At 43.4% G+C, this 13,694-nt stretch overlaps 1 protein-coding gene across 1 annotated transcript; it reads right to left on the bottom strand.

The window, feature by feature from the left end:
• Window positions 1-1,237: 1,237 nt before the first annotated feature.
• LOC134405747 (vomeronasal type-2 receptor 26-like) lies at window positions 1,238-10,090 on the bottom strand. Its single transcript, XM_063136999.1, has 5 exons — window positions 9,803-10,090; window positions 8,637-9,497; window positions 7,155-7,382; window positions 5,347-5,473; window positions 1,238-2,139 (listed from the first exon to the last, which is right to left on the bottom strand). The coding sequence occupies exons 1-5, from the start codon at window positions 10,088-10,090 to the stop codon at window positions 1,238-1,240; spliced, it is 2,406 nt and encodes an 801-aa protein (XP_062993069.1).
• Between the last annotated feature and the right edge of the window lie 3,604 nt (window positions 10,091-13,694).

Below are 13,694 nucleotides of genomic sequence, written 5' to 3' on the forward strand. Positions count from 1 at the left end.
GCCTTGTTGTCAAGGTGCCATTTTTATCAGCTGAGACTGTGAAATACTTAAATGTAAAGGTCAATCCCTTAACCACCTTGCCGATCCAGGACAGCCTTCTATTCCCTGTGTATTAAAATTTGACTTTGCGTTATGAGAGAACTGGTTCTGTTTCCCAAAATACATTTTGGTTCAAACTAGGCCCAGAATCAGAATTAACCTTGGGTTATCTTCAGCTGGCATCCTTTTAGCTAGCTATTCAGCTTTTTTCTAAACAAAAACCTTTGTCTGCAGATTTATATGGCTGTTGACTAAGGCCATTCCTACACCTGCCTTTTTTTCCAGGGATCGTCCCGGGATCATCCCTGTACATGCAAATGACACACAGGGGATCCCGGGAGCAGGCAGGGATGATCCCTCCATTTTCCTGGGATAATCCTTAGGTATAGAAAGGCCCTAAGCTCTTTCACATTGCATATTAACCTTTTACAGGTGATATATCAACTATGACCGTTAACAGAAATCGGTTTAGTACAGTTATCCACTCTCTGGTAACCTCTTTTCATTTATTGTAATATGATAGGTACAGGGCTGCCTTTGAAAATGGTCCAGAAATGTCACCTGGTCCAAAATAGTGCAGTTAAATTATTAACAGGGGATGGCCAGCATAATCATATTACACCAGTGCTTTGTGATTTGCACTGACATCCAGTCCATCTGTTCACTGAAAACCAAGTGCTTATGGTAAGCTTTAAAACCCCACATGGCTTGGAGCCGGGTTTACCTGAAAAGCCATCTCTACCTGAACATGCCTGATTGGACCTTGAAATCATCTTAGGAGGCCCTTCTCTTGATGACCTCACCAAAGGAGGTGAGGCTGGTGGCTACTAAAGATATCTCCTTTTAAGTAGTGGTGCACAGTCTGTGGAATACCCCCCACACTCCAGAGAGGCTGAAGGTTGTGGGCTCTCCCACACTGGAGGCCTTCAAGAGGCAGCTGGACAAGCATCTGTCGGGGATGCTTTAGGGCGGATTCCTGCATTGAGCAGGGGGTTGGACTCGATGGCCTTGTAGGCCCCTTCCAACTCTGCTATTCTATGATTCTATGATTCTATGAAGTGCCTCCTCCATTCTGAACTGTCTCCTACATGATGACGACCATCATTGAAACAAATTCTACAAATTGTGATGTATTTAAATGCCATAGCATACAATGGGACATGCTCATGCCTTTAACTAGATTGGGATTTGGGGATCATTAATTATTTCTTCTCATTAGCTGCTGTCTGTTATTCAAATCAGGCTTTACCACAATGATATAGCATTTGGGAGGAAAAATACAGCCAAGCAATCCAGCACCAGAGGCCAAGATGGAGAAGATCTCCACAGCCACCATGTATTTTCCTTTTGTGCTCTGATAGGTTGGAACAAAGGTCATCCAGACACAGCAGAAAACCAACATGCTGAGGGCGATAAATTTAGCTTCGTTAAAACTATCAGGTAAGTTTCTGCCTAGGAAAGCCATTATGAAGCTAAGAATGGCCAAGAAGCCCATAAAGCCCAAGACACAGTAAAACATGAGAGCTGAACCTTCATTACATTCCAGTATAATTTCTTCAGTCATTGAATGCATGTCAAAATCTGGAAATGGAGGAGAGGTTGCCAGCCAAATTGTGCAAATAGTGATTTGAATAAGGGAGCTGGAAATAACTGTGGAATTAGCCTGTCTTTTCCCCACCCATTTCCTCATTCTGGACCCTGGCTTGGTGGCCATGAAAGCTAAAACCACAGTGATGGTTTTGGCCAACACACAAGAAACCGCCACTGAGAAGATGATGCCAAAAGCAGTTTGTCGAAGGAGACAAGTCACCTTCTCAGGTTGGGCAATGAATAGCAAAGCACAAAGGAAGCACAGGAAAAGGGAGGTAAGGAGAATGAAGGTGAGGTTTCGGTTGTTGGCTTTGACTATGGGAGTGTCCTTGTGCTTTATAAATACCCAAAGCACCAACATTGTGATAGAAGAAAAGGAAAGAGCAACAATGGTCAAACTGATTCCCAAAGGTTCTCCATAAGTCAGAAAACTGATATCTTTGGGAAGGCAGAGGTCCTGGTCCTCATTTGGATAATGATCTTCTTCACACTGATAACAGTAATCCATATCTGAAAAAGAAACCATTGATTACTGTACATAGACATTCTATTTATGGTACATAAAACACTGATTATTGTGCATAGACGTTCTGTGTATACTGCATTCAGAATATCAGTATTATGATGAAAACCATGAATAAGGACATAGTAGGGTGACCATATGAAAAAGAGGACAGGGCTCCTGTGTCTTTAACAGTTGTATTGAAAAGGAAATTTCAGCAGGTGTCATTTGTCTATATGGAGAACCTGGTGAAATTTCCTCTTCATCACAACAGTTAAAGCTGCAGGTGCCCTGCCCTCTTTTAAATCTGGTCACTCTAGTATCGCTCCTGCAGCTTTAACTGCTGTGATGAAGAGGGGATTTCACCAGATTCTCCATATATACAAATGATACCTGCTGAAATTCCCTTTTCTATGCAACTGTTAAAGATACAGGAGCCCTGTCCTCCTTTTCATATGGTCACCCTAGGACATAGTTCAAAACCAGGATGCATTATTCCCAAGCATATTTGCAAATATCAATACACAGGGCCTTATGAAGAGGGGAAGCTGAACTACATTACTGAAGATGACTTTGCTCCCTGGAGTCCACAAAGCACGTGTTCACAAAATCACCATCTCTAACTGTCGTGTTTGTGCCTGTTCCCTCTGGCATTTGCACGTGCTGACAAGCTGGCATGAGACACATCCGTGAGACATCTTTTATTGAGGAAATCACATGGTAGACAAGCTTAATGGTTACACAGTCCTTAGGATTATCCCAGGCAAATAGAGGGGTCATCCCTGCCTGCTCCCAGGATCCCCTGTGTGTCATTTGGATGCACAGGGATAATCCCAGGACAATCCTGGGATATAGGCCTGGTCGAGCCATGGCCACAGTCTCCAAAACACACTTAAAGCTAAATGATGGTTAGATAGCTTTAGGCTCCTTTTCGGATATGATCTTAGGACCAACACTCTGAGGGGGTGGTGTTTAGGGTACGCCACTATCTGATTTGAGCTTCTCCTGATGCTGCATACGCTGACACCTCAAAGGACATGGCCAATCACCTAAAACAAAATTCCAGGGAAGGGTTGCTCTGAGCCACCAGAGCCAGGCAGAGAAGATTGGTCACACACTTGTTAATCTCAGCCTGCCACAACTGAGCTGACCCTGGTTACCATGACTTTAGGGAAGGTTAAACCTCAGGCACAGGAGTCCCATCCTTCTGCTAAGGACTGGCAACTCCATTTATTTATTTATTTATTATCATTACATTTATATACCGCCCCACAGCCGAAGCTCTCTGGGCGGTTAACAAAAGAGAGCTTCGACTATTGGGCGGTATAAAAATGTAATAAATAAATAAATAAATAAGCTAAAAACAGTAAACATTAAGAGTATACAAAATTTAAAAACCATCAGGGACATAAAAACAACAGTATAAAAACAGCAGCATCCATTTAAAACACCAGTTCTGGGGTCCATTAAAAACAAACTTAGCATTGTTCAATGCCGTTAAATGCCTGGGAGAAAAGTCTTGACCTGGTGTCTGAAAGACAACAATGTTGTTGCCAGGCGAGCTTCATCGGGGAGATCATTCCACAGTCAGGGGGCCACCACCGAAAAGGCCCTCTCCCTTGTTGCCATCCTCCGAGCTTCCCTCGGAGTAGGCACTCAGAGGAGGACCTTAGATGTTGAGTGCAGTGTACGGGTAGGTTCATGTCGGGAGAGGCGTTCCATCAGGTATTGCAGTCCCAAGCCATGTAGGGCTTTATAGGTTAAAACCAGCACCTTGAATTGGGCTCAGAAACATATGGGCAGCCAATGCAAGCGGGCCAGAATCGGTGTTATATGCTCCGACCTCCCTGTTCCAGCTATCAATCTGGCCGCCGCATTTTGCACAAGCAGCAGCTTCCGAACCGTCTTCAAAGGCTGCCCCATGTAGAGGGCATTGCAGTAATCTGATTTGGAGGTTACCAGAGTGAAGCTAAGTTATCCCTGTCTAGATAGGGGCGTAGCTGGGCCACCTGAGTCAGGCCACACGTACACAATCCACGGCATATGCAAGTCCAAGTCTATGAAAAGCCTCACAGTCCTTTTCATGGCACAGCTCTTAGATATCTCAAGTCCAAATAGCGAAGCATCCATGTGCAGAGTGCTTTCAAACTCTCAAGTGGAGATGGAATCCAAAGCAGGAGGGAGGTCAGGCATTGTGTCAAAAGATGAAACCTAGCAAAGGTTTTCGAGCTTTGCACCAGCATTTAAGGCCTATTCAAAGCCACTTGACAGACAGGTCCTGTAACCTGTAAACCATGCCCATGTGCAAAGAGGGCGGTACAGTACAACCCACTTCGAAGAGTGCCCCCCACCTTTTTCAAAACACTCTGAAGTTCCTAGAGAACTAGCAGCTTCAAGGCTGAGTTAGGGAGTAAACAAGATAACTTGATGATCAGGGATGATCAGGGGTCTGGAAACAAAACCCTATGAAGAGAGACTGAAAGAACTGGGCATGTTTAGCCTGGAGAAGAGAAGATTGAGGGGAGACAGGATAGCACTCTTCAGATTCTTAAAAGGTTGTCACACAGAGGAGGGCCAGGATCTCTTCTCGATCCTCCCAGAGGGCAGGACACGGAATAACGGGCTCAAGTTAAAGGAAGCCAGATTCCAGCTGGACATCAGGAAAAACTTCCTGACTGTTAGAACAGTACAACAATGGAACCAGTTACCTAGGGAGGTTGTGGGCTCCCCCACACTAGAGGCCTTCAAGAGGCAGCTGGACAAGCATCTGTCAGGGATGCTTTAGGGTGGATTCCTGCATTGAGCAGGGGGTTGGACTCGATGGCCTTGTAGGCCCTTTCCAACTCTGCTATTCTATGATTCTATAACTCTGACAGAGATAAGCTTGCAGAGACACCTCACATTCTCAAACCATTTCTTAATAAATCTGCTCACTAGGTACAAGGCTGACCTTGTACCTAAACCTGACACTACCTTGGCTGGCTATGGTGAAATCCCTTAATGTTTTTGTTTATTTCTGTGAAGTTGGGTGTTATGCACAAGAGCATGTATGGTCGGTTGTATGCTTTTATCAGAAACCACCACTCAACTCCAAATATATAAACATAAATATACCCAGGAGGGGAATGGTGTCTATAAATAATGAATCATACCAAAAGAACACACACGCACACACAAACCCCCCATGTTAATAATTGATTCATGATGGTTCTTACCCTTCTGGTTTGAAATCTTCCCCTCTGGGCATGGATGGCAATCATAGCAACAAAACGGCTCCCCTTCTTTCTTTTTCTTACTATTACCCAAAGGGCAGGCGTCATTACACAGAGATAAGGGCTGCACCTGAGTGTAACATGCTGAATGATTTATCATGATTTATCATGTGGCAAAGAGATTTTAAGAGTATATATGCCACTGAGTGTATGTCATCTAGGTGATAAAGGCCAGGAGGGCAGGGCTCCTGCAGCTTTAAATGTTGTGATGAAGAGGGAATTTCACCAGGTGCTGCATGCATTCAACTGACACCTGCTGAAATACCATTTTCTATCCAGCTGTTAAAGATACGGGAGCCCTGTCCTCCTTTTCACATGGTCACCCTACTTTAAAAAAGAAGAACTGTTTGCTTGCAAGAGAAGTGGCAAAGTGGAGGACATTGGCAAGGGTGGGGGGAGCTGTAAGTGGCTGTTGGCTTCATGGGAGAAGGAGCTGTAGGAACTAGCAAAGGAAATGATAAAGCAGAGGACTTTGACAGGAGGGGGATACAGATAAACTTGGCTAAATAGAGGACAGGCACTCTTGGGGCTTTGCTAGACCTACCTGTTAACCCGGTGGGGAGTAGGGGTGAGCCTGCGCTGCAGCTAGCATGGGCTGTCCCCCCAGTCTACATGTGACACGTGACAGGGTAAGGGGAAGCCCCGTTGTGTCAGCCATTTTTTTTAACTTAAAGGGACCAAGTGCGCAGGAGCGCACCAATGACAAGGTAGGTCTTTTTTTAAAAAAAGGGTTCCTCGCTCCCCCTGCCCCTGATTCCCCCCCACCATGTCCGATGCCCCCCACCCGTCCGTCATGTCCGATTCCCTGCCTGCCCGCCCGCTCACTCGCCCACCTGCTCGCCATGTCCGATGCCCCCTCCGCTCCCCCTGGCCGTGATCTCCCCACTCCGGCTCCACTCTCCCCCCCATCTCTCGCGGCAGGTCCGCTCTCCCCCCCGGCCCCATCTCTTCACACCGCGATCTCCCCCCCGGCCCAATGGGCACAGCGCTCCTATGGAACGCTGTCCGCAGTGTGCGGCTTCTCCCAGCTACTCGCAAGTAAGCCACGTAGCCAGGAAAAGCCACAGAACCGGCTAGACCTTCCACAGCCCAGGGCTCAGCCAGTTATCCCAGGCCAAGTGAGGGTTTAGCCCGGGCTGATCCTGGGATCCCCTGTGCATCATCTGGATGCACAAGGGTGAGCCCGGGTATCAGCCCGGGCTAAACCCTCGTCTAGCAACGGCCTTGTATTCTTGAGGGGTGGAGAGCTTGCAACCGTGCTCCAGCATTTGTAAGGGCTCCAAAAATTATTGATGCAATTTGTCACTTGTGCTTTGTTATATTTCTTTTTTCTCCTTCCCTACAACATGCTTTTATAATCTCACAGTTACTAAGCATGTCTACCTTCAAAAAAATTCAACAGAATCAGAAGGGAAACTATACCAAGAAATACTGCATTAGAGGCCAAAACTTAGTATAGTAATTCCTCTTCGTGATTTTCTACCAGAGAAATTTGGGTTATAAAAATCACAGTTATAATCTCACAGCTAATATGCATGTCTACTGTGAAGAAAGTTCAACAGTATCTGAAGGGACACATTTCCAGAAATCCTGCTTCAAGATTTTTTGCTTGGTGAAGTTTGGGATATAAACATGATGGTTGAAATGGGCATCAGCTAAATGTCAGAACATAGCATGAGATCTCTTTTCGGTGTCTGGACAGTGAAATGGGCAAATGATTAGACGCATCTCAAAATATGTACAAACTGTACCTGGTTGAACATGCTGGGCCATATGATTGAATCCACAGAAATGCTGAACACTTGGTCTTTGGGAGCAGAGGGGTCCACCTTTCCAACATTGACTCTAAGGAAGGACCGGTTTGGGAATGTGACCCAATTGATAATATCAAATCCACCTGCCAAGGCTCCATTTTGGTCAAAGGAAACTGTTTCCCCAACGCTGTTGTTAAATGAGACACTTCTTAGATAGTGGTGAAGCTAAATTGAAACAAAACGGGAAAAGAAATAGGGATATATAAATTGGTGGAAGTACAAATTTGTGATGGAAGCTATCATTCATAGTATTCATGTGTGTAACTAACAGTCATAATTTAGTACCTATATTTACTAGTTACTAGGGCTGTGCACAGCCTCCTTGACTCGCCTCGGAGGCCCGAAATGGCCCCATGGTGCTTTGGGGGGTGGCTGCCTTGGTGCCGCCCTGAAGCAACTTGGCCTTATAAGTTCCTGGGTTCCGGTCACATGAGCAGCACCCAGGAAAGCTGGGCACAAGACCAATTGGGAGTCCATGGGACTCCTCATTTCCTACTGACAGCCCCCTCCCTCCCTAAGCCAGGACTTACCTGCCAGGACTTACCTGTAAATTGTCTCCTCCTCCCAGAGAGCCGAGTGGCGAAATAAGGTTAAGAACCCTATTTTTATTTTTTTTTAACTGATGCGCCTTCACAAAAGGGACAATATTAGCTTCCTCAAACCAGGGTTATTTATTTATTTATTTATTTATTTATTTATACTGTGCAATCACTGTGAATTGCATGCAAAGGACTCCGAAGTTTTCCAGTTTATAATCTGCTTTGACTGTGAAGCACTCCCATGCATCCTGCCTTAATTGTACTTCTTATCCAAAAGAACTAACCTATTTTACTACCTCTTTAGGAACGAATCTATTGTTGTTCTCTGAGCAGCCCCTGGGGGTGCAGTAGGATGATTTGATATGTTTAAAGTACAAATTAAACCAATGCTTACATCTGTGTAAGTTTTAAAGCTAAAGACATCAAAATTGGCACAGTAATAGATGTTAAGGAGAGCTTTAAGCATACCAAATTTGAATCGGATTGGGTCATCCGTTGATTTTTTATGATTTTTTTACATTTCCCCCCTTAAACCCACTTCCTGGTATGCAAAGGATCTTAGGAGCACCACCGCCCAGGGTGTGATTTAGCTAACAACAATGACAGCTTTATGCTATAATTTGAGGGAAACAGGTACATTGGATGAAGCCCTATGTCTCTTTTAATTAAACGTACCATTCACCATGATTAACATCCTCAAATCTAACTTGGTATTCTTTTTTCTGAGCTAGAGCAGTCATGAACTGATTGAAAAGGAAAGCTGGGGCAATCCTATAACGAAATAGCAAAGTAAAAGTTTTGACATAGAAAGAGCTTTCTAAAGTCTGTAGGCACATGGAGGGTATCATGAGCTTTCATATATGTATGCTCAGGGCATTACCTGCCATGGCTGTTGATTCAAAATTTCCCATCTTACTCCATCCATCTTACCCCTCTGTTTGGATGTTGATGAATGCATGGATCGTAAAGCACATGCAATGGCATGGACAGCATTGTAGACACTGTAGCTATGGCCAGTCATGCTCATTTCAAAAACAGACCCAGGAAGACTCTCCAGTTTCTCCTCCCCAGTGCAAAATTTTCCATCCCTCTTCTCCATCATGGATGCAGGAAAGGTACAGTTAAATGCCTGCTGCCAGAAGTCCCTGATAAAGCCATCTTGTTTGTCTGACATAGGGCTTCTCATCCAAAGAAATTTCTTGAATCCTATCACATCCCTTGAGTGAATTGCAAAGGATAAAGTGCCATGGATGATGTCTATGTCAAGAAGACTTTGAAAGGGAACTGAGGTGAACTCCATCTCAGCTGTCATAATCCAGATTTTAGCTTTTGTCTTGATTGCTATGTCCTCAAACTCAGAAACCTGGCGAAACATCCTCAAAAAAATCATAGTGTGAATTTCACCGTGCAAGACCACGACATTGGCAGTACTACTCATAATGACCTTGTATGTTGCAACCCAATCTGCCACCATTTCATAAATGTCATTGGTAAAATACAGGGTCGGCAACATTTCTATGAAGTGAAAGCAGATACCTCTTAGGGAAAATTTGGGAAGTACGGTTTGTACAAACCTCTGTCCACTGTCATCGTTTATAAAAATGACCCCAATCCAGGTCCACCTGAAAAGGAGCAGCAACTGGAGAATCCCGGTATACTGATGGTTCTCTTTAGGGAACATCCGTTGGAATAATATTCCTTGGATTTGGTCATTCATCACTGGAGCAGAGCCATATCCGAGCTATAAAGGCAATAATGGAAATAAAGAGCTAGGAAATGGGAGGAGCAGTTTCTCCCAAACTTTGTTAAAATAGCTCCCACCTTAGTGACATTCCATAGACAAAAATAATGGTAGACTGATGCTCTTCCTTCATAGTTACAAATATGCCAAATATTGCATTTTTCTGGGTTGGGATTTGTCCTTTAAGCACTACACAGTAAGGTATACTACTGTGCAACCTTCCATCTCTAAAGCACACACACACACACACACACAAAAGGCATACCAGGCCTGTATAAGTCTTATGGTCCCAACAGTCATCCTACCTGCGGCATTTTGTAGGTGCACAGAATGGTTGCCATGAAAAGACATATATCTGAACTGGGTCCTCCAATGACAGCTACGGCATTATCCTGGACATCACACTTGTAGTTAGGGATGAATCTGCTCCAGGTGGAGAGAAGTTCCATTGAGGCGAGGTAGGTCCAGCTTGCAACAAAATGGCTATTATAGATTTGGAAGCCCAAGGTGAGGTTGTGTAAGCTCTGGTGATTTTCATTGATCTCTTTTACAGCAAATACAAAGGCCAGAGTGTGCTGGTACATCTGAGTCATGAATCTGCAATGAGATTGACATGCTGCATCTGAGTAGGGTGACTATATGGAAAGGAGTACAGGAATCCTTATCTTTAACAGTTGCATAGAAAAGGGAGTTTCAGCACATGTCATTTGTATATATTGAGAACCTAGTGAAATTCCCTCTTCATCACAATGATTAAAGTGCAGTTAAAGCTGCAAGAGCTATACTAGAGTGACCAGATATAAAAGAGGGCAGGGCACCTGCAGCTTTAACTGTTGTGATGAAGTGGAAATTTCACCAGGGTCCCCATATATTTATTTATTTATTTGTTACATTTATATACCGCCCCATAGCCAAAGCTCTCTGGGAGGTTTACAAAAGTTAAAAACTATACCAACTAAAAATGACACCTGCTGAAATTCCCTTTTCTATACAACTGTTCAAGATACAGGAGCCCTGTCCTCTTTTTCATATGGTCACCCTACGTCGGACTGCCTCTGCTTCTTAATATGGTGTGTACTACAATTCAATTTACTAGATGTTTACCAAATGTATTGTACAAAAATAGACTATGGCCGTTTCTACACCTGCCTTTTTCCTGGGATTGTCCCGGGATCATCCCTGTGCATCCAAATGACACACAGGGGATCCCAGGAGCAGGCAGAGACGATCCCTCCATTTTCCTGGGATAATCCTTAGGTGTAGAAATGGCCTGTATGTCTCCAGTTCAGGGAATTGTGATGAAACACAAATCTGAAAGGGAGACATGTACTACCCTAGAGAAATAACTGGATCGTTGGAGTTATGTGGCATTTCAGGATACCCAGTCATCACAACAGTTAAAGCTGCAGGAGCCCTGCCCTCTTTTAAATCTGGTCACTCTAGTATAGCTCCTGCAGCTTTAACTGCTATGATGAAGAGGGAATTTCACCAGGTTTTCCATATATACAAATGACACCTGCTAAAACTCCCTTTTCTATGCAACTGTTAAAGTTACAGGAGCCCTGTCCTCCTTTTCATATGGTCACCCTATCCTGAGGAAGCTTAGAAAAGTCCAGGAGAGAGAACAACAACATTCCCCCCAGTTCCCAGATAGCAATTTAATAGTTAATAAAAAGAGGCCTACTGTTCCTTCTGATTCCTGGACTGCACCGCTATAGACAGCTTTTTAAAAAAATAATCTAACTTTGAGGACTGTATATTATTTGAACTATATAACTATTCCCTTCCGTGCATTTTATTGTTTCAAGTCTTATTTTAAATCATTTGGATGTTCGCTTATCATGCTTTCCACCTTTTCTTCCCTGTTAAATAAATCCCATTTCTTCTTTCATAGGATTTATTTAAAACAATGACAAAATTAAGGAGGAGGCAGCTCTGGTGACACCAGAAGGCTGCCTTTCAAAAATGAAAGTAAGAGGGGTGCAGTCCTAATCTTTCATACACAAACTTCCCCAAATTAGGAGCAAAATACATGACCCTGATTGAGGGTAAAATGACACACAGGCTGAGATTGGACAGACACAGTAATCAATGGTTGTTTCTCATTCTGTTCCTATTACCCACCCACCCCTGGTGGGTTAGTGTGTCATCTGAACTCTGCCACAGCCTAGAATCTACTTTCTCTGATGCAAACTCTAATTCATGAAAGCTTTTGCCATGATAAATGTTAATTTAACAGTCAACATGGCTACTCCTTTGGAAAGTGATACGATTAAGAAACCTTACATGAGGTCATCAAGGAGTTCATAAGAGGGATGCGATCTGAAGCTGATAGGATTGGAAAATCTGAAGATCTGAGAAATAATGCCAGCAATTATGACATCTCCTGACTGATAATACTTGTGGTTTATTGGAAGAGGGTCAATGATATTGCATTTAGCAACTGGAACATTATACACTGTGAAAGGCAGTAGCAGTAATAGCAATAGCATAAAGAACATCATCTTGTATGAACATCTGCCTTCTACCCAAATCCACATGTTCCTTCATTCTCACTCAAATACTCCTAAATAGTCCAGCCTGGCTTGGATGACCATTCAATCAGTTTATTCAGAGTTAGGATTGTACATTGAAATGGATCAGCAATCAGACTGTGCTCTGAATGGCACAGGATTTATTTACAGCTTCCTTCCTAATAGGTTCAATGCTTTGCTAGTGGCAGCTGGAACTCCCCTGGGATTTTGAGAACAAGAAGTAATCATGGTCAATGTGGTAATTGTAGGTGTGATAATCACCTAGAAAGAATTACAGGTTGTTTGCAACATTGGAGAAGGAAGCAAATTTATCACACATTTCAACAGAGCTTTTGCCTGTGCTCAGAGGGATACCAACAGATCTTTAATAGCAAGAGCCTGTATCTTGGTGCTAGAACACGTGTTTTGTGTGCACAAGGTCCTAGGTTCAATCCATGAGACTGTCAGAGGCAGTAGCAGTAATACCAAGAGTATGAACAGCACCATCCTGTGTGAAAATTGTCCTTCTAGACCCCAATTCATTGTCATTCAAGTTTTTCTGAGTAGTCCTTCCTGGGCCTCATCTACACCAAGCAGGATATTGCAGTATGAAAGCGGTATATAAAAGGCAGGAGCCACACTACTGCTTTATAGCGGTATTGAAGTGCACTGACAACTGTTGGGGCCCATTGACATATACCATATACCACTTCCATACCGCTATATCCTGCTTGGTGTGGCTCCTGCCTTTTATATACCACTTTCATAGTGCAATATCCTGCATGGTGTAGATGAGGCCCTGGTTTGAAATACCACTCAATCAACTTATTCAGAGTTAGGATTGTACGGGTCAATGGATCAGCAATAAGATTAACAGAGACCTTCTGTCTTTAGCCCTTGCTTTGAATCACACAGGATTTATTAATAGCTTCTTTCAGTCTTAGTTCACTGTCTTGGAACATAACAGAGAAGTAGAAGTAGTCATCATCAAGGTGATAATTAAAGGGGTGATAATATCCGTAACGGCAAGTTATTTGCAACACTGCAAAAGAAAGCATGTTTATCACACATTTCAGCAGAACTTTCCTCTGGTACTCCTCAGTGGGATAGAAGAGACCTGTAATAGCAAGAGACTTGGGGCAAGGTGCATAGCCTGGTGGTATAGCACATGTTTAGCATGTGCAGGTTCCTAGGTACAATACTTGACAACTCTGTGTAGGGCTTGGAATGACCACCACCTGAAACTATGAAGGGAAAGCGAAACAGGCCATTTAGTTGGCTCATTTTTCCTTTTTCCGTTCTGTGGACTTTTTCACTAACACCAAATGGAAATCTTCATATATCTGATTGCCTCCAACAAGCCAATTTTAAAAGTCCATAGGTCTCATGTAGCTCCTTTAGATTGGGTGTGGGGGTGACTATTCAGGTGGGGGATGGATAACCAAAAGGAAAGAGACTACACACTTTTCTGAGTTTCATTGAACCAATTGGAAACAGTGATCATAGTGATATCAGATTTAATATGTATTTTAAGTGGAAAATTAAAGCTCAACCATCACGTTTGGTTTCTTGTGAAATGAGAAAATGGGTAAAAAGGAAGTTGAAAGGGAATAGGGATAAATCTCCAAAATGTTTGGCACTTACTCATAAACACAATAATAGAAGCTCAGTGAGAATATATATT

This window comes from Elgaria multicarinata, chromosome 11, assembly GCF_023053635.1.
Source record: "Elgaria multicarinata webbii isolate HBS135686 ecotype San Diego chromosome 11, rElgMul1.1.pri, whole genome shotgun sequence".
NCBI classification, from domain to species: Eukaryota; Metazoa; Chordata; class Lepidosauria; order Squamata; family Anguidae; genus Elgaria; species Elgaria multicarinata.